At 35.4% G+C, this 21927-nt stretch overlaps 2 protein-coding genes and 1 non-coding gene across 5 annotated transcripts; 1 reads left to right on the top strand and 2 right to left on the bottom strand.

Annotated features, from left to right (window-relative positions):
• Positions 1 to 881: 881 nt before the first annotated feature.
• On the top strand, positions 882 to 20857 carry l(2)k09022 (HEAT repeat containing 1 homolog l(2)k09022). Of its 2 annotated transcripts, XM_074085281.1 has the most exons (7): positions 10516 to 10540; positions 11239 to 11355; positions 11460 to 12631; positions 14237 to 18745; positions 19045 to 19300; positions 19739 to 19902; positions 20581 to 20857. In XM_074085281.1, the coding sequence occupies exons 3-7, from the start codon at positions 11472 to 11474 to the stop codon at positions 20771 to 20773; spliced, it is 6282 nt and encodes a 2093-aa protein (XP_073941382.1). In that variant the 5' UTR covers positions 10516 to 10540; positions 11239 to 11355; positions 11460 to 11471; the 3' UTR covers positions 20774 to 20857. The 2 variants fall into 2 exon arrangements, with proteins under 2 accessions (XP_073941381.1, XP_073941382.1); XM_074085280.1 differs by lacking the exons at positions 10516 to 10540; positions 11239 to 11355 and adding an exon at positions 882 to 1182.
• Positions 1490 to 9791, bottom strand: Ppt2 (palmitoyl-protein thioesterase 2). 2 transcript variants are annotated; one of them, XM_074085282.1, is made up of 6 exons: positions 9393 to 9791; positions 8902 to 9043; positions 6318 to 6425; positions 4779 to 4950; positions 3047 to 3148; positions 1490 to 2806 (listed from the first exon to the last, which is right to left on the bottom strand). In XM_074085282.1, the coding sequence occupies exons 1-6, from the start codon at positions 9519 to 9521 to the stop codon at positions 2608 to 2610; spliced, it is 852 nt and encodes a 283-aa protein (XP_073941383.1). In that variant the 5' UTR covers positions 9522 to 9791; the 3' UTR covers positions 1490 to 2607. The 2 variants fall into 2 exon arrangements, with proteins under 2 accessions (XP_073941383.1, XP_073941384.1); XM_074085283.1 differs by having other exon boundaries at positions 9340 to 9428.
• Positions 3270 to 3341, bottom strand: TRNAQ-CUG (transfer RNA glutamine (anticodon CUG)). Its single transcript has one exon. It is a non-coding gene; the product is annotated as a tRNA-Gln (tRNA).
• Positions 20858 to 21927: the final 1070 nt, after the last annotated feature.

Genomic DNA, 21927 nt, shown 5'->3' on the forward strand with positions numbered 1-21927 from the left:
AGAGGTACCTAAATCCTAAATTATCGCCGTTTACTCGTATAGGTACTCTAAGTGGAATGACAGCTGTGTTATTCCCATCCATGCACATCTTACATGAAAAATATATATTTAATAATAAAAAAAAACTTACTTAACAAAGTTCTAGACTACTAGACTTGTTTTTCCTTTTCAGTTTTTATTTAAAGTTTTTTAAGGCAGTCAGTCAGATTTCGTTTTTTTTTCTTTGATAGTTTTTTGTTGTTCCTGTAAAAATAGTAGTGTATGTCGCACTTTTGCGGAGTCATAAAACTTTTCAGGCATATTTAAAGTATTTCTAAGCAATGATATCATGTGATTAGATATATAAAATACGGATGTAGATAGCGTTGAACATCCGTTTATCACTTATCAACATCTAAAATAACGTGTTTTAGAGATGACTAATACGTGTTCACCATGTACTGAACGAAGTACGATGGTCAATGAGTGCCTATATTAGAACCGGAGGTCATATTGTCTAATCTATCATTTGCAATCTAATTACCATCATTTTCACTTCTTTCAGGAAGCGTTGCAATACATAATTATTGCATTTTAAATGAGTCGATGATAATGTAAGGTTTTGTTGCTACTCGAAATGTCAACAACAATGTGTTACAAGGGTAATTAATTATGGCATGCGAAAAGGTTGACTGGCAGAGATCCCTGCAGGGATAAGTCCGCCTTTGTACCTACTTAACACTTTACTTTCATTTATGTAACCTTTTTTTTTCCTTTTTGTACAATAAAGAGTATAAACAAAAAACAAAAGTTAGGTCCATGATTTTGTAAGATTAATATGGATACATCTCTCTGTAGTTGACTGTACAATAGCTACGCGTAGTACAGTCGAGGGCATAAGTATCTATAGTTAGGTACAGTCATAGCCTTATGGTTAGGTAGTTACATAGATATTTTTGACGTCTTGGTAACGTACATACTTATGCCCTTGACTGTACATCTCGCCTCCCATTCTCGACTGACAGCTCATCACATAGATCAGATATGCATTTTGTCACTTGTCTTGACATGTCTGTAAGATAGACAAACTTACCACTTAGTCTTATCATGCTCACTTTATCTAATCCATATTTAGTTTACTTAAAAACTACTGAAATCAATCATTGTCACCTTAGAGGAGTTTCTGAGAACAACCTTTTATTCGTAAGTATTATTTATAATTTATAACTGTTCAATCATTTTTTTTTTTCATTTTTACTAATTATGGCCAGTTATTGTGTTTTTGTATTGTAATGTTATTGTATTGTGTTGCTTTTGGAAATGCCGGAAAACTCATATTAGTGTACCAGTTTGAACAGGTATTGATCTCCCGTGAAATTAACTAAAAAATTCACGAATATTTCTGAGAAAAATATAACTACGCATACTTAGTCATAATCTTACTCATAAAGTAATAAAAAAGATTAATCAATGGAAAAACCAAGATAATCTGAATAAATAATGACACAAGTGCGCGCAATACAAATATATATTTAACAAAAGGCGATACATCGCGAAGTCACATCGTTTGACTAGGTTACATTTTTTTCAATTTACCTATTATATTTTATACACAAACACATTAAAATTGACACCGCTTTATATATATTATGACAAAAATAAAGATACACAAAGTAAAAGTCGGGCGTGTCAAATAATTATATTTTGTCAATGTTGGCAATAGGTAAAATTATTTACTATTCACTATCACGCTTTTAAAATCACAAAGCGCTTACTAAACACTACAATATTTCTTCAAGATCAATTTCACTAACAACTATATCACTGAGCGTTATTCATTTTTAAATATTTACGTATAGGATTCAATAAAAAAGTTTGGATAAGTATAATTTATCACTTTGTAATAGATTTATTTACGCAATATAATGATTTCTAACCAACGAGTATCACAAAGATATTATTAGTTAATGTGAACATTTAAGCTTAGACATCTAAAATTCAGCTATTAATTATCGCTATTACAAAACATTTTAAATAATAAAACCCAATATAAAAATACAGAAATCAAACTAATACAACATGCTCCTATCCTACAAAAGGATCAAAAGGATTTTTTACACTATACTTTTATTCTAAAACGAGTAAATTATGGCTGTATTATTGTACCATGTAGCGAACTTTCTTTTTGTAATTGAAATTTCAATAAATTATATAAAAACTTAAAAACCAATTCGAATGTGCATGAATAGGGTGGCGCCACTGTCAAACGATTATAGCTAATCTACTTTGCAAAATTGTTAGTTCCAAATTTGTCCACCTATATGTACATTATTTGTACTTTACCTGAATCGACTCAAGTCACTTTTTAAGATTGACCAGAAACATAATAATTATATGCAATACCGATTTAACAGGTAAAATCGAATAAAATCATTTAAAAAGTGCAAAAACTATAGTAATAAAATCATCCACTAAAGCGACATCTATTGGCAACATATTGGACGAACAACAGTGGCGCCGCCATGTCAGAACGCCAACTCACAAACTACAGGGCTGTGATTGATTATTCTTTTGCAGCGTTATTTCTGGTCGGTGCGTAATTTTTTCTTCAATCCGCTAAAAATTTTGTTAGTCCAAGTACGGCAATAAATAATCGTCAACTATACTAACATTCATATGCCAGCTGAAGTGATTGACACCAGGAACTGTTACAACATGAAGTTTACCTTTCTTGTCTAAGGATTTTAGGCCGATTTTGTCGTCTTTGTAGATTGGTTGATCGTGCATTTCAATGACAGTCTCATTTGCATCGTAGTATCCAAATTGGCTGGAATAAAAAAAATTGGTTACAATTCGTAATATCTACATGTTAGCATATAAATAAACATACAAAAATGTCATTATTAAAAAGTTTTCAAGTCAACATCTTTTTTATGTCTGCCTAATTGAATCTCAATTTCACTTAGATCTTTTTGCGCGACTTTTAAAGCGTACTTTGAAATAATATATTACATTTCTATGAAAAGTTTTTCAGTTTTTTTTTTACTTGCCAAGTTAATTTAGTTACCTGCTTTGCCACGGAGTGATGACATTGTCGTCGGGCCCTCCGATAAGGACGAGTCGCTTTAGTCTCAGCAAGTTCGACTTGAAATCGGCTGTTTTCGGTGACCTGGAAAAAACAACAAAAATTGGGTTAACATTTTAAAAAATATTATTATTATTTAATTCATTAAATTTAAAAATAGTAGAAGACAGTGAACCAAAACAAAAAATAAAAAAGCAAAAAGATCAGGTTCCACCGAGATTTGAACTCGGATCGCTGGATTCAGAGTCCAGAGTGCTAACCATTACACCATGGAACCGGCTGAGCTAATTGTTGAATTTACTGATTACAAGCTCTAGCCACTTTCAAAATGTTTGTTCAATTCAAATGATATACAGGTGTACAACTAATTTGCATTTGTTTTGTGTGCTATTGTTATCCTGCTATAAAATTATAATATTCGTAATCAATAAGACTGAGCGAGACAGATTACCTATTAACATTTTAGCCAAAAACGTTTATCAAACGTTTTTTCGACGAATTATATATGTATTGAAAAATAAAAATTAAAGATATAAAGGTCTTTTCTGTGCAATTTCATGAAATTTTGTCTGGTATTCGTAATTTTTGTATATATGATGATGTAATTTTACCACAGTATTTTACACAATATAATGGTATGTATGTATGTATGTAAACTCTTTATTGCACATAAAAATAAAAATACAAATACACAGAGAGGAGAACAAAGGCGAGCTTATCCCTAAAAAGGGATCTCTTCCAGCTAACCTAGTTAGGAGAAAACATAATGAATGAATGGATATATAATGGTGTTATTTAATTTGAACTATCTATTTATTAATTAGTTTACTCACTAATCTATGCACTTTTTTCTGGAAAACGTAAATAAATTCAAAAGTATCGAGTTTAAATAAAAAAAATATGCCTGTCCCTTCCTATTGGAGTAAGGCTCACAAGTGTTTTGCCCGCCCGTTCCAGTGTGTTATGAATATTGATGCATACGAACGATGGCCCGTTTCTACTAATATAAGGATGAATACTTCACTTCAAAGAGAAACTACTTGTATCAGAAGTTGACGCAAATAGTTATTGTTAGGGATGGGCCGAATATTCGTTTATATTCGGTATTCGGCATATTCGGCAGGTTTACCGAATATTCGTATTCGGCCGAATATTCGGCTAAATCACCGAATGTTCGGCAAAGTGGTACACAAACTTTTACTGTATTGAGCCATGTATGAGTTGAATGATAAATGTATTGTTTTTATGAGCTACAGTGAAGCTTTTATGTTTTGTTGACACTGTAGTTATAATTCCAATAACAGTAGATAACAACAGATGGTTATTAATTGTAAACAAAATATAAGTATGTAGGTAGCTGTTTTGAGATTAAACTACAGTGATCTTTATAATAAAATAATATGTTAATATAATCAATCAGGTCTTTATTGTGAGAAATAAGGCAAGTTTTTGTTTTTAGTCAAGTTGCATGATTAAATTACAACATTTCTCAACAAAATTAATCATATTTTCTAGTTTCTACTTATAAGTCAATTATGTCGAACATTCGCGCCGAATATTCGGTTCGGTACAAATTTTACCGAACATTCGGCCGAATATTCGTATTCGGTGAAACCCATGTTCGGCCCATCTCTAGTTATTGTATGCATCAATATTCATAACACACTAGAACGGGCGGGCAAAACAGTTATTTTATCAAGTAGTTCATACTTACTCAAGATGATTATTAATGTAAGGCAGAAACACACTGTAGTTTTCGTAGAGCGGCTGATGGTAAGGGTCGTTCCAGTAATTGCCTACCGAAGTGTGCTGTCCCACTCTAGAGTAGAACAGCTCAAAGGCGCTCTCCTTCAACAGACCGGGGAACACCAGGTGGAGAAAACCAGCTGGAAGAAAGGAGCAATACTGTAAAGGCACATTCAGAGTAACTGAAATTTAGTCTTAGATCTCAACCGGATAGCCCATGGATAGATAACCAGGCCACGAAGCTTGAGGTCCTGGGTTCGATCCTCAGTTGGAAAACATAAATGTTTGTTCTCGAGTCTTGGATGTTTAATATGTATTTAAAAGTGAGTATCTATCTATTGAAGAATAGATTAAAGTTATTGAAGATGAGTTTTACTTTTATTAACTTCCTTCCTTCTCGTATCAAAGAACAAAACCTTGTTCAAACTCAAACATAACACATACCCACCATACACATGTCGGATTGGTTTGATCTTATTTACCTATCATTGTTTAATGGGTGGATCAACTATTTCTTATTGTTATTCTGTCCCGTCAGCGAGGGGACAAAAGTAACTTCAACTTCAACTTTTTTGTTTTTGGCAACCGGTCTCTTTAGGTTAGCAAACACTACTGCCAATGACTCCTGACAGCAGCAAAACTGTATATTGTGTTTTACCAGTTTTTAAACAACTGCCCGAAGGAGGTTTATGTTTTTCGAGCATATGTATGTATGTATGTATGTCCATTTCTTTGGTCCTCGCTGCAGCCTAAACGGCTACACGGATTTTATCATATGAGCGATTCAATACGATTTCAATATGGCGTCTGCGAAAAAAAATATGGCGGAGGAATGAAATAAAAATATTTTGTATTGAAACAATATGGGTAGCAAATGAAAACTAATAATTAGCCCATTCTAAAAATATATGGGTTATAATACTTTTAATCTACCGTTTTTACATAAATATAAAAAGTGTAAAATAAAACATTAAATTAAAAAAATCAAAAAACACGACTGTCATAACAGTTTTGGCAGTCGGGGGTTTTTTTTTTAATTTATGTTTTATTAAAAAACAGTTTCTTCAGGGGACAAGAGTAGTACAGTTTGTTAGAAGAAATGTTGTGTCACATTATACTAACATGCTTATTATATGACCAATCATAAAAAGGGCTTAAAACTACCAAAAAAATGTATGTTTGGCATATTTTAATCCTATGACAAGAAAAAGTTGATTGACCCTAATAATACACAATCTTCTTAACAAGCACCAATTGGAGGGGACATGACAGTGACCCCAGCCAAATAAAATAAAAAGCAATTGAGATCAAAATCAGAACAGTACTTTCAATAAATTGAAGTAACAGAAATAGCGGTAAAATTTATGATCCCACAAAAAGTTATCATGCACATGTCATTATTAAAAGACTTGTGTAACAAATCATAGGTATGTAAAAATATATATTTAGCAAAATGAAAGGATAGATGATGCTTTTGCAGGGCTCAACATAATTATAACTATCATACCTCCATATTGACCGGCCTGCGGTGAACTCAATGATATGAAGGTGCTGACCGACACATTTGGAAATGTCTGTATGATGCCACGGGCAATCAGGCCTCCTTGAGAATAACCTGAAGTAAAAGTTTGCAAATAAGACAAAAAAAGCTATGCCTCAGATAAACACCATGAAAAAAGAATATGAGAATTGTTCACAATTTGATTTTTGATTTTTGTCTGTCACATCATAATCTTTTGTATGTAGAACCAGTAAGTTTTTTGCTTGTATTTAAATACATACACTAATTTAAACGTAAGAACAATGACAAAACTCTCTTATGAAATACATAAATATTTTAAAGTAAGTAAATAAAAAAGATAAGAATACTTTTATTTGCCAAAATTCGGCACATAAAGACAGCAAAAATTATAAGATTAAGACAACATAACACCTTATACTACTACCTGCTAATACCTTTAAACCAGCAATTCTTGTATACAGTTGTGGTCATATAATTAGAACGATTTTTTATAGAGAAGATTTTTTCAAACTGACAAGTGTTACTAACTGCATGTATATTTTTGTACTTCTCTCGTATCGTAAAACTTTTCCGTACTAGCGGTAAATTCATTTATACATATAATTGGCTAAAAAATATATATATAAACTTATACATTACATCTAAACTAGTATTACTACTTACTGGCTGGTCATATAATTAAGAACGCTGAATAGTTTATTTTTTATTCAAATTTAAATAGAGAACGGACCGCCGCTTTGTGGTTTTAGGTTATTATTCGAATAATTTTGGCGCCATTTAGTGCCGTAATAGTCTTAAAGGCGATTGCTTCATATAAAAACAAGGGGAAAAATAAAAGTTGTGATAAATCTACAAGAGAAGTAATACTAAAACTTCGCGACAAGAATTGGTCGTATAAACACATAGCCGATCATCTGCAATGTTCAAAAACTATGGTTTTCCACGCCATAAAGCATTTTGCCACGTATCAAACTACTTCAAATGTTCCGCGTGTACCTAAACAAAGAAAGTCATCTCGTCGAGATGATCGAAATATCGTTCGTTTGGCAAAACAAAATCCTTTTAAAGGGTCTAATGAGTTGAGAAAAGAATATTTTGGCGAAAACAACCCTTCAGCAATCTCGGCACGCACTATTCGAAGGCGTTTGGTAGAAGAAAAGTTGCACGGAAGGATAGCAAGGAAGGTGCCTATGTTGAAACGGTGTCATAGGCAAGCCCGGCTTGCATTTGCAAGAAGATATGAAAAGTGGACAGTCAGACAGTGGAAAAACGTTCTTTTTTCTGACGAGACAAAAATAAATAGGGTATGTTCTGATGGCAAACGATATGTAAGACGGCCTCCAAATAAAGCATTCGACCCAAAGTACACAAAAGTGACTTTAAAGCATGGCGGGGGAAATGTAAAAATTTGGGGATGTTTTTCTGGACATGGTGTTGGACCTGTTAGGCTGATAGAAGGAAACATGGATCAATTTCAATACAAAAACATACTGGAAGAAACAATGTTACCATATGCAGAAGGGCGTGCTTCCGGTTATTTGGACATTCCAGCACGACAATGATCCCAAGCATACTGCATGTACCGTTAAGGAATTCCTCACATCGCAATCAGTTTCTGTCTTAGATTGGCCAGCCAACAGCCCCGATCTTAACCCAATAGAGCATCTTTGGTGCGAAGTCAAGAAAAAGGTTTCAAATCGACAGTGTGGCAATTTAAGAGAACTGTATGACGTATTCTTAGAAGAATGGAACTCTATCTCTTTCGCGAAATGTCAAAAATTGATAGATTCAATGCCTCGCCGGTGTAAGGCAGTAATAAAAAGCCGTGGACATGCTACCAACTATTATTAGTTAAAATGTATTACATTGCTTTTTTGTGTACAAACTTCACGTTAGTGTGATTTAGTTAATCTAAATTTCAAATAAAAAAACTTTCGAACAGTTCAATAAATCGTTCTTAATTATTTGTCCAGCTTCATTACTATTTGAATTTGTTACTAAAGAAAATAACACAAAATTTGTAAAAAATGACAGCAATTTTATTCTTTATTCTTAAACCCGTTTGCTCTATTCATGTGGCTGTTTCATAACGTAACTAGTTACTTCTAAGAAGGAACCACGACTACACATGACATGATTTAGTTAAAAATAATCTGGAACTTCAAATCGTTCTTAATTACGTGGCCACCACTGTATATATATACTTAATCAGAATTTCAGAAACTGCTCCAATGATTTTGATGAAATTTGGTATGTAGGGGTTTTCGTTTTGCTTGGTCTTATCTCTAGGAAAACACTTATTATCGAGTTAACTAAAACTAAAAAGACTTAAATGCCACAATAGCACAAACCTCAGAGGGTGGCCTAAATATAGTAAAAGAGCAAAAATATTGCATTAAAATTCATATTGAAGTTGCAATAGCAATTAGCAACCAAACACTACTTGCACAGTAGAATTGTTTGAATGTAATTGAACCCCACAAGCTGTCCATTCATTAATATGAATAATTAATCTTGCCCATTATCAATTTTTTATAGGTCACAACACTCACAAAGATATAGATAATACCTATAAGATTGATGCCCTCGGGATGTTGTAATGAGATGTTGGCCACATCTTGGCCAATCTCCAGCACTTGATGCCACATGGTCTCCAAACTTGACCAGCTTTCAAATCTGTTGCAGTTGTACACTGTTGTATTTGGATGTTTCTGTAAACAATTGTGATAAGTGAAAAAAAAAACTTACAACTACTATAGTTCCTTTGCCAATTTTTTTTTCACCAGATTAAGCAAAAGGTGTGTAAAATTGAGCCAGTTTGTATTTTTTTTTTCTAATTTGACCAATTTTACCAATTTTATTATTCATTGCTAGAGACATTAATTGTGCTAAAAAATAAACAAAGAATAAAAATAATCTTAGATTTTAAAGTATTTTTTAAGTCCACATCAACGGAAATGGGAATTGTAATTACTGATCCATCAATTAAAAGTAGTAATTATCTTACTTCTCTACATAATTCCTTCAGGTGATAGAATACGTAAACAAAGTTTTGTTTACCTCTTGAATTCTATGTGCAATCATTTCCATGCTTCCGCTTCCAGTCATTACACCGTGTATTAAAACCACTGGTTTATAACTTAAACATGGACTTATAAATAAAAATAAAGTGAAGAACCACAATGCCATTGTCTTATACGTATTTATGCGCGAGAACAAAGAAACGACGTAAAACAGCGACTTCAAATGTACTACTGAGCTGAGGGCTCTAGAATTTTAATTTGTTTGTTTGCGCATTATGTTGAATGAATCGTATGATTCTATTTATCTTCGCAAACGCATGTTTGTTTTATTTAGATAGCGCGGAAGGACGATTATTACGCAAAACCACGAATAATTTAGTTAAAGAGTTCAATAGTAAATGACGAAAAGGTCGAACGAAACAGAACGAAATGCCAGTCAGTTTTATGTCACGCATGTCAACGTCACTGGGTGACCGGTTACAGTCTTTCCCGGCCCGGCAGGGCTACTATGAAACTCGAACGAAACTCGCGCACGCTGCAGCAGCCGCTGAGTCGCGTTGCTCCGAAGACGAAGGGCTACGGATTAGCCCGAAACATGTCGAGCTAAACTCGATTTAAGACGTGAGTTATCCGGGTCAATATATTTAATATGAGTGAGTCTCACGGTAGTTTCATGTTTATAGGATTATGTTAGAATTAAACATAGTTAGAAGATATATTCAATGCAAATCTGGTCAAAATGGTCCAAAAATTTTAAAAATTGAATCAATGTACAGCAATTGTTGTCAGCCTCATTTTTTTTAATTTGTCGCGGCTTCTCGTGGACAGCTTTCGCTGGCCAGTCTATAAGAAATAAATAAATGTTTTTTTTTGTTTAATTCAACCTCCTACTCTTACGTTTCCGCCTTAATCCTAATTTACGCTTAATCATGGACACCGTAAAGAAAGGGATGCTCACGTCAGCAGGGGTACTTCGAAACTCGAAACTCGAAGTTCGTGTCATGCGGTCCCTCTGACACTTACACTATTTAATACGAGAGCGAGACGGACGGTACGATATGAACTTCGAGTTTCGAGTTTCGTAGTAGCCCTGCTGTTTCTATGGGCAAGCCGAGCACACAAAAAACTGGTCGGTATTTCCATGTCGGTATTATCCGGGCCGGGAAAGAAAGAGTGTCACCCAAGGTGCGCACCAGGGGGGGACAGTTGCCTATACCGTACTAATTCATGTCGATAGCGCCGCCATCTCCTTTATCTAACCTAAAATAAAACAGATTGTTGTCGTTTGTTTCAGATAGATGTCACTGAAAGCTTGAGATCACAAAATTTTATTTATTAAAAAATATTTTGTCGTTGATAATTACCGCAAAAACGAACTTTATTTTCGAAATTGACAATCGTATTGTAATTTCTAATATAAAAGTCACATAATTGTATCCGCTCAGTCGTTACAAATATTTTTTGTGTAGCAACCCTCTATGTCAGGCCAGGCGTCTATTCGCTCTCAACAAGGAACAAGATGGCTACGTTACAATCGAAACTCAAGTGCTCAGACCACATAAAAAGTAAAGACAGTGCTGCAAACGGAAAATTTGAGGCTGGTTTAAACTTAAAGAAGACTGAATTCAAGCGGTCTCACTTCTCTTTGCAGCCCTGTTTTTAGTTTTTATGTGGTTTGAGCTGGGAAGCAAATCCAGTAAAGTAAAAGAATACCTGTGACTATTAATAGCTATACGTATGGATGGATATATACATCTTGGTACTAGTTACGAGAGCGAGACGGCGCTTCAAAACGGTCTGCATGAATGAGACGAGAGAGGGCTCTCTTTTCCCCGTATATTATACTACTCTTTGGTGCGCACGTGTGCAAAGACTACAGTAAGGTGCGCACGTGTGTTTAAAAAAATGCAAAGTTGCTGGCGATTATCCTGAGAGTTTTTAATTATTATAGGCCACAAATAGTTTATCAGTGAATATACTGTTAGTGTTATGAGAATTTGGTAAATGTCGAATACGTTACTAATATAATTAAATACTATTCACGAGTAGCACAGGTTATCCGCCGACAAAAACATTCTCAATAACACTTTTAAATTGCCAACAGAGTACATCGACAATGGCAACAACCTCACTAGCGGAGCAGCTGCAGAAGCTAGCTGTCCCACAAACTGCTATATACAAGGATGATAAGAAGAAAGCATCACTACTATTTGACCCGAAAGAAGCAGCTTTGAAAGACCGCGAAACTTTTTACGAAATTGGAATCAGTGGTCTCAAAGAACTTATCGCGATCAACCAAACCTTCCAATTCTATGAAGACACCTTATTCAGTAAGTCTTCCAAAGATTTCGAAAGAGCCATTGAGAGCAAAGAGGTTAATCAAAACTTGGATCAAACTATACAGAAATTCCTGATACAGCTGTCTCCATATTTACTATTGCAGTCAGCTCATAAAGCATTGGAATGGCTTGTGAACAGATACAGCATACATCAGTACAATCAGGATGCTATCATGGCATTAATTTTGCCGTACCATGAGACAAAGATCTTTGTCCGAATTGTTCAGTTGTTGGACTTAAAAGCAAAGGCGCATCGATGGGGCTGGCTTCGATCTATTCAAAAAACGGGAACTCCATTAGCTAAACAAGTTTTATATAACCATTGCGTTTCTGACACTGCCACATTATTTTTTATATCAAGGAATACATACAAGTGTGTTGAAGAATTTGGAGAAAGAGCTACGCAACTTAATACAGTCTTTGCATTCTTCTGCTCTACTGTCATAGGCACCATTAATTCAAGTAAAAAAGTGACCGAACCAATAATCAATGCCATCTTACCAGCGCTTATAAAAGGCTTAGATTCTCAAATACCTGATTTTAAATCGTCAGCCTATGTCATCCTTGGTTATCTCTCAACTAAGACGTCTTTAAGACGGAACATAATGAATGAGATTGTTGACAAAATTTTAAACTCGGATTTATGTTACGATGCTGTGTTGCTCATAAACTTGATTTACAATACCCAGCATCCGGATGAGCTTCTGGATCCAATCCTCTATAATATCTCCGCTCCAATTGTGACTACAATCTGTGAGCATTTGAAGAAGCTGGTTGAGAATAAGATTAATGTACAGGCATTGGTGACAGCATTCCTTAGGAGCATCCTGGGACAGCTTCAGAAAGATGCAGAGGAGTTTATGAAGTACAGTGACATGCCTGTCATACTAATTGACATGGTTGATTTGTCCCGACAGAACCCTGAAAAGATTATCAAGTAAGTATAAAATAATATCCACTTTGTGAAACACTAACTTTATAATTAATACCTGTGTTGCATGGGATAGTTATCCAGTTAATTATCAACAATTATTATCATGATAATTATCAATGATAATAATAATGTCTGCACCTGCATGTGATACTATGTAAAGTCTGTAGGTATAGAGTACCTATATTCCAATACGGGTAATTGTATAGTATGCCACTTATTAAATTTAGTCTCACTTATCATGTATGTGTGTATCTCCATAAAAGGAATATAAGATTAAAAAAAATGTTTTGTTATATTTTTAAATGATTGGACAGATTCCTTGGTAATAAAAAACCATACTAATATTATAAATGCGAAAGTGTGTGTGTTTGTATGTTTGTTTGTCTTTCACATCGAAATGGAGCGACAGATCGACGTGATTTTTGGCATAGAGATAGTTTATGGGCCAGAAAGTGACATAGGCTACTTTTTATCCAAGAAAAATCCGCAGTTCCCGAGGGAACAGCGCGCGATAACAGAATTCCACGCGGGCGAAGCCGCGGGCAAAAGCTAGTATTATTATATTTATTCCATCAGTTAGATTATCAGAAATTATCATACAAATATTTTTTCTTATGTCAATCAGACAATGTCTATCAGACAAAATTATATCTAGCCAATCATAGGATGATAATCATAGAATATAATTATTTTGATAATTTCAAAACCCTAATTAATATCACACCCTTGTTAGTTACACCATTTATAACTCAAGAATGGCTGCAACAATTTTTATGATTTTTGTGTTTTTGGATTTGTCTTCGTCAGGAATAGGATAATAAGTATTAAAAACATTAGAAAATTGTTGAAAAAATAAAATAAAAGTAAAAACACTTTCCCCATACCAAATGTTCATGGGTTTCGTAACTGTCAGTTAGGTATAGACCACATCCCTACACAAACAACTTAGTTATTTTATATTTGCTTAGAAAAATATTCACTTCAAATAATTAATATGGCAAAAAAACATTGGTTGTTGGCTTGGAAACGCAATTGGACTGGTTAGATGGCGCTGTTGTTGTATGTTAACATAATTATAATGTAGTTTTGTGTATAAATGTTTTTGGGCAGGACAATGTCTGCTGGGTCTGCTAGTTTGTAGTATAATTTTTTATTTAACAATTACCAATTCTAATTTAAACTCGCACCACTGAGAAACATGCAAAACAGATCTAGTAGAAATAAGTTATTACTGTACTATTGCAAGAAAGAAAGGGCTTTGTGTTTTTATTTTATTAATTATTTGTTTATTTATAAAATTTAATTAAGGTACATTTGTTATATTTATCGAAACATTCACAAAAAAAATATTCAATTTAATAGTCAATCAATCATAGAAAAAAACATTAAATTATTACTTTTTGCAGGTTTCTGCACTTTATTTTCCTTCACTGTAAAACTCATAATATATTTGAAATGAGATGCGAGCCCGGCTTGAACCCACAACCCGTGAGCGTGCGACCCTCTAGCTCTGCTTGAGAAGTGATTGGTCAACCAAACCACTAAACTACTTTGGTTCTTAAGAAATACGGCTTTACATTAATGGTTTTATACTTTTGTCTGTTCCAGAATTGCACTCCACTCTTACAAACCACAGCAGTCAAAAAGCCATGTTAAAGTTGATGATGACATTACAATGGTTGACGAAACATCATTCACATTTAAGGTGCTCAATTGGTACTCCCTTTTTCTGAAAAGCATTGAAACAAAATACCCTGTAGCCTTTGACAAAGTCGTCAAAACCGAACTTATGTCTAAAGATAAAGAATCGATTAGAAGAAATCGGAATCTGACACAAGTTCTAGGATTCAACCCTGCAATTGCTCATAAAATTGGTGGCGCATACCTTTTTGAAAATTTAAACCATGTGAATCCTCAATTGCGCATTAAAGCTGTTAAATATATCGAAAAGGAGTTTAAAAGCTTAAAGAAAGATAACAAAGACTTTGTCAAAGATGCCATATTGAGTAGACTTCGCGATGATGACCCTGATGTTGTAGCTTCAGTGCTACAAATATCCACTGCTGACCTTAATGAAGTATTTGATGAAACGGAATTGACTGATGCCTTTATTACTATTTTGGCTAGAGGCTCTATGAAATGGAAGCCTGTTGTTAACGAGGCCATAAACAAATTGTGTTCTTTAGATGCTCTACCGGTTAATCAAGAAACCATATTGGCACTGACACCTTACTTGTTTCCACATGACGAACAAAGCGCTTTAATTTCCTGGAAAATATTGTCGTCAAGTTGGGGACGGAGATTTGAATTGACTAAAAATTTCGAGTTGAATGAAACCTTCAGTGACAATAGCGAGGTGCTAACACAGATGATGTACAACGCGCTATTTGTAAATAAAATAATGAATTTCGATTTTCTTGATCCTTTACAACTAAACAAAAACAACATACTTGATATTTCTATGTATCTGCTTCTAAAATCTTGCTCGTTCGAACAAAGTCCTGCCTCAGAACTTGCTGATATATTGAGCTTGCTTCTGGACTCTTTTGAGAATCGAGAAATAGTTCCAGTGACTGATGGAGAGTCATTTTCCAAAGACATCATGGCAAGCTACATCAAAATGTCTCATAGAGACAAAATAGTCTTTGAAGTTATGGAATACATTTTTACGAGGATTATTGAAGGAATGAACGTAAAGAATATATCAAAACCATGGTGCAATATATGCAAAGATGCAGAATCAGTTCTTGTAAGAAGATTGTTTGAGATTTTCGTTACAGGATGCAACATTGAAAGATATGGTGAAATCTACACTAAACTTCTTGAGAAACTGCTGGATAAGTTCTTTTCTAATACAAAAGACCGATTCGAGTTCGTAGCTAACTTTGCTTGCGGGCACATTTTGTATGCCACTGATCCTAGAGACCTTATAAGTCCAGAGCTACAACTGAGGAGTCTCAAATTATTGACCAGTTTCATAAATCTCCAGCCACATTCCAAATGGATGTATGAAAGCGATGTCGTCGTCCTCATGATTATTTTCAACTTAAACAATCCTATTACGTTGATTAGGTCATACACCTTGAACATTATTGAGCAATTGCTTCAAACAAACGCAAATAAAACGCTTACATATGTACAACTATTAAAAGAACTGTATGATCACAAAGAAGAAGTACTGCTAGATCCCGAACAAATATCACAAGTTTTACATACAGTTCTTACTAATTCTTCCGTGGAAAATAAAGTATTCAGAAAAAATTGCCTAGCGAAGCTGATAGATATTGTTGTCAAAGATACACCTCCTCACGTTACCTGTGAGTTGCTGAAGATAATGTCGACTATTAACAATTCCACTGCGTTTTCCCTCATCGTTCCAACACTTAAAAAATTTGAGCTGGCTCTCAAAGAAAATACTATGAATCCGAAATTTACTTTTGGCATATACGAATCCAAAATCTTCAGAAACATTTGCAGTCGCATCGATTCGACGGTCATCTCTACACTTTCAAAAGAAAATGTATGGAACTCAATTGCATTTGCTTTAAAGGAGTATCGGGAATGCATTATGGAAGACGATCGAACATATAAAAGCCCTTCAGTATTGATAATGAAACAGATAGATGAGGAAGTCTTTAAAAAAGTACCAGAGGAGAAAACTAAAGATTTAGTCCATCTAATTGCTAGTGCTGGAGCGTTCAGTAATAACCCTCTTATTTCTAGCGCAGCTTCTAAAGTAATGCGAAAAATTCATCTTAATTTCGCTGACTTCAAATCAATACTCGAAAATATGTTGAATGCTACTGACCCAGCTGCTGTTGGCCAAAAGAAGAAACCTACCTCAATTTCCATGTTGTCTTACCAACTAACGGAAACAGATGAATGGTGTTTAGGCGTCACTCTTTTAGAATATGTACAGAATAAGAAGAAAATGACAGTGGACAATAACTTTGTATTAATTTTGTTCCAAGTGTTAAATAAAAGCTTGCGATTTGAGGAGCAGTCATATGTTGAGTACCCTAAACAACTTGTACTTTCATCTCTCTGGTACTATTGCAAGAAATTTGTAGATGAGAAAGACAAAGATCAAATGAAAGGTCTGAAGTCCATGTTTGATATTGAATTGGTCGTTCAATGTATCCGAGGCACTCAGAACCCTCAAACGCATCACCACGCGCTGATTCTCATGTCCCACGCAGCCTATATGCTGCCTGAACAAGTACTTCATCACACCATGGAAATTTTCACTTTCATGGGATCCTCTGTCTTACGGCACGACGATGCTTACAGCTTCCAAATTATCATCAAAATTATCGAAACACTTATTCCTATATTAGTTAAAATGGACAAGAGCGTGGAAGAGTACAGCGAAAAAGAAATACAACAATTGCAGAAGCGAGTTGTTCCAGTTTTACGTATATTTGCTGATGTGGTCTTGCATGTACCAGAACATCGGCGGTTGCCATTGTACAAGAAACTTCTGGAAACTCTTGGACCCAACCAGTTCCTTTGGACGTTCCTCGCTTTATTATTAGAAACCCATGTGTCCCATTCTAATGAAGAAAAGGAAAAGAAAAGCAATCCGCAAAGGACGCTGGCTGAGAGAGAATCTCCAATGAATAGACTTGATTTCGGACAAAACATTCTCCTTGAATTTTCACCAGAGATTTGCATGGAAAACTTTGTCAAGCTCATGCTTTATTTAAAGACATTGCCCTTGCAGAAGGATGATAACGCTATGGAAACTGAAGTGGATCCTAGTGAGATATTTAGCGTCAACGGACATAGGGCCATTCAACTGCGCCATTACAAATACATCATAATTACATTTATGAATACTTTCTTGGCTTCTTCACGATTCATCGTCCATAGCAGACAGGCAACTGATATTAAAGCGATGGAAAACCATTACAAGACTTACATCATAAACGTACTGACATTCATCCAAAGCATTTCCAAAATCACTGATGAAAAAACAGTGAAGTATTACAGAGTAATGTTGCACCACAGTTATGATTTGTTAGACCATACCAACAACTTACTTTCGGCGCCAATGTTCTTGTCAGTAGTCAGAGGGTTGTTGAAACACACGCTGCAGACAGTGAGAAGGAAATCGATGGAGCTCCTCAACTCCAAAATCCAACACAGCCCAGAAATGTTCAAAGATATTGATAAGAATTTACTCCACTCTTTATTGCCCGAGCTGCTGGACATTGTAAAAACTATCGGCGGTAACAATGGGGACTTGAACAAAACTGCTGCACAAGAGTTGGAATTGAATCAGCAAACAGCTTTGCTGTCGTTGAAGTTATTGGCAAAAATGCTAGCAGCAGGCGACCCGGCACTGTTCGGACCTGTACTTGAAACTGTTACTGAGTACACATGCAATCCGAACATATCTGGCAACGTCATGGCTTCCGTTGTATTGACCTTAGCTGAGTTATGTGGAAATATGAAGGCTTATGCTCTAGCAAGTCTACACAAATTCATGCCAGCTCTCATAAAAGTATTAAAAACGCAACGTAAAGCAGAAACTCCGGAATTGGTGCTAATAAGCACAGTGACAGCTTTGTCAAAGATCATAGAAAGTGTGCCACTGTTTTTGAGTCCGTATTTGCAGAAGATCTTGTACGAATACGCGATGTTGCTGGCAAAATGGCAATCCTTGGATCAGGAAAGTGCGAAAGTAGCTGCTATTGTGTCTAAATTGATGACGGTTAAGAAGAAGATTGCAAGCTCTATACCGCCTAGAGTTTTGATTCCTATTGCTAACGCGACGTACCAGTTAATGTTGGACAAGGAGAAATACGATGCTGTGGGGCCAGTTATGTCAGTTTTGGCAGAAAGCTTTGTTAATGTTACTTCAGGTGACTTCACAGCTTTGCAGCAAGACTTGACTGCTTTCTTCTTAGCTGCGTTGCAATTGCGAAGTGATGCAGTAGACAAGGCAGACGCGGCCACAATAGATGCGGCGGAAGACGAAGTTGTTAATGCTCTTGTATCTCTGGTGCTCAAGTTGTCGGAAACTAGTTTCAGGCCGTTCTATTTCAAGATCTACGATTGGGCGATACGGACCAATGTTGAAGGACAGAGAGACAGAGCTATTACATTCTACAGGTAAGGACTTTTATGATTTTGAATGTGATAATCTATATTACCGATTGATATTTTTTTCTTGTTGCTCGAACCTTTTACAAAAGTTTAAAATAAGTTTGATAAATACTTTTCAACTTCAAGTAATTTGTATGGATTCTTTCAAATGAAATTTTTGATGAAATAAGCCGCCGAGATTACACTAAAGACATTATCATAAGCGAAATGGTCTGTTTATTTATTTTTATTATAATACGTAACATGTGATCCATGATTCCTATTATTGTGAATTCTCTTGATGTAAAACCACTTGTTTCTTACAGAGTAAGCAGCGCCATTGCCGATAAATTAAAAGGCTTGTTCGTTTTATTCGCCGGCCATTTTATCAAGAACGCGGCAGAGCTGCTCGATGCTTGCAACAAAAGCAAGACCGAGGACTTGTACTTTGAAACGGAGGAGAAATGCGTGACTTTAGTCAACTATATCATCAAGACTCTCCATATTGTGTTCATGTACGACAGCCAGAACTTCTTGAATAAGGATCGATTCGAAACGCTAATGCAGCCAGTTGTCGATCAGGTAATTTGTGTGTTTTATGCTTGGTTTGGTTGACTTTCCAGGATTTTACTAAATTATCAAAGGAATTATCAAACCTTACTTCAAGGTCTTCATTTACTTTGTACGAAGAAGTTGTGCTTATATATACAAAATTTAATGTTTCTCAACTTAACGGTGAAGAATTGGGATTTTACGTGGATCCTGTGGGAGTATCCGGATAAAAAGTAGCCCATGTGTTATTTTAGAAGTCCGGCTATCTACATACCAAATATTATCTACTAATACACTACATAATCAAGAGCACAATCGATTCTGATAGTTTTTTTTTTCATACACTCTGTATGGGTGTCACAAGTGACTCATAAATTTTTTATGAAAAAATTAAATAAATTTAGAGAGAAAAGGTAAACTTTCTTTTGAAAACGGTGATAGATACTAAACATTTTTTCTTTTTTTTAGCTGGAAAATCCACTAGACGGGATAGTGAGCCTTAAAGAGAGAGCTACAGGGTCGCTTATACCCTGCATTGCCCAGTTTGCAGTAGCCACAGCTGACGATTCACTATGGAAACTCTTGAACTATCAAGTGCTTTTGAAAACGAGACATAATGATGCTGAGATAAGGTGAGTTTGGTCGATCAACTTTTTCTTGTCACTCGTTGCTATAAGTTATGGTCTCCTGAGTCACTCTTTAAACCGAAAGTTTATAGGATTAAAATTGGCCAAACATGCATTTTTGTGATAGTTTTAAGCCCCTTCTATAATTGGTCATCTAATAAGCATCCATGCTAATATTATAAATTCGAAAGTAAGTGTATATGTTTGTCAGTCTTTCACGTTGAAATAGAGCGACAGATTGACGTGATTTTTGGCATAGAGATAGTTTGTGGGCCAGAGAGTGTCAAAGGCTACTTTTTATCCCGGAAAAATGCACAGTTCCCGAGGAAACAGCGCGCGATAACCATATTCCACGCGGGCGAAACTGCGGGCAAAAGCTAGTGTTAGTATAATGTGACACAACATTTCTTCTATTAAACTGTACTACTTTTGTCCCCTCGCTGACTGGACAGAATTACAACAAGAAATATGTAGTTGATCCACCCAATTAATCTGTTATATTATTAAAGGTATTTGTTCCGTTTGGTAATGTGTGACGTTTATGAATGACCCGATGTATTAATTTAAATATTTTAAGATTCTTATTTATGTCACATGAATAAGTATATACTCAAAAACTTCAACAAATTTTGATATGTACAATGCAGTGAAACAAAACTTATTTTCTATTACCTTTCCTTTCAGACTCTTGGCTTTGGACTGCCTGGTCGCTATGGCAACGCAACTCGGCAGCAGCTGGTTGCCTCTCCTGGCTGAGAGTGTACCCTTCCTCGCAGAACTCCTGGAAGACGGCGACTCCAAGATCGAGACGACAACGAAGGATGCCATTCGGAAACTAGAAACCATACTTGGCGAGCCATTAGAGAAATATTTTTAAGAAGAACTTGTTATTAAGTTGAATTTTATATTGTTTCTAAGTGATTAGAAATACTATGAACTTAATAAAAAATGGTTTTTATTACTTGATATTATTTTTGCGCTGTATATTATAGTAAAAAACAATGCGCTGTAAAATTCAATTATAATACATACCTAAAGATATCGTCACGCAGCTTCTTTCCGCGTATTGCAACATCCAAGATTCGTTTAAAAAAAGAAAATAAGAACCCATTATTGCCTTCATTTTTTTAACTAAAGAAAAACAAAAAAGGCATACTCATTGGGATTTGAACCTGAAAACTCTAGTTTCTTAGGCGTAGTACGAAACCACTAGGCCACGCGGACACTTGTTTTTAACGCCCTCTGTACTCAGTTACTTGAATCCCATAGCGACTGCCAAGTATTACCAGAATCTAGAGCTAGGCTCCGTAGTTTATAAAAAGTCCGTGAGATGGCAATGAGCTCATGTTCAAAATTTTTGCACTAGATGGCAGCGTCGTAGGTCATCTTTTCTAAACTAGATGGCGTTAAAATCGATGAGTGTTTCGTACGGCCACAGGTACGGCAAAGGCGGCCCTCTACTCCGAAATTCGGAAATCGAACTTCGTATCGTACCATCCCTCTCACTCTTGTATTGAGTAGTATAAAAGTGTCAGAGGGACGGAACGACACGAACTTCAATTTACGAATTTCGTAGTAGCCCCGCTGGTCGCGACGACATGGGCGCGGAATGAGGGCTATCGTTTTTTGTCTCACTAGATGGCGCACTGTTGCGTGAGGTTTTTAAGTGTGGCTTTCAAAGTCTGTTATTACGGGCGTGAAAACAAAGTTTAGATTAAAATCATATTTAATACACCTTAAAACCGTACCATAAAAATATGGAGCATGCCACAGTGTTGCATAGTCCCCGTTTTGTTCGGAAAAAAAGGGAGGACAAAGGTTTCCGAAAGACAAAACTGTCTCAATACACAGACATTCATTGCCCCGGAACGCATATTTGCCATAATTAATTTCAGATATTGCAAAATATTTACAAAATTATTCTAATTATAAATAAACCCGCGTAGCTCACCCAAAAACTATGAGATTTGACATTTCGGAGACCTCACGCTACACTAGCGCCTCTAGTGGCGAATTCATACGCGATAGCAA

This window comes from Choristoneura fumiferana, chromosome 3 (assembly GCF_025370935.1).
Source record: "Choristoneura fumiferana chromosome 3, NRCan_CFum_1, whole genome shotgun sequence".
In the NCBI taxonomy this organism is placed as follows: domain Eukaryota; kingdom Metazoa; phylum Arthropoda; class Insecta; order Lepidoptera; family Tortricidae; genus Choristoneura; species Choristoneura fumiferana.

What these genes read in the sequence shown, in the direction of transcription:
- Ppt2 (XM_074085282.1), bottom strand. Translation starts at nt 9,521, where the DNA reads ATGGCATTGTGGTTCTTCACTTTATTTTTATTTATAAGTCCATGTTTA. An exon ending in TTGCACATAGAATTCAAGAG is followed by an intron (nt 9,044 to 9,392) that starts GTAAACAAAACT and finishes AATTGTTTACAG; the next exon opens with AAACATCCAAATACAACAGT. An exon ending in ATCACTCCGTGGCAAAGCAG is followed by an intron (nt 2,807 to 3,046) that starts GTAACTAAATTA and finishes TTTTTATTCCAG; the next exon opens with CCAATTTGGATACTACGATG.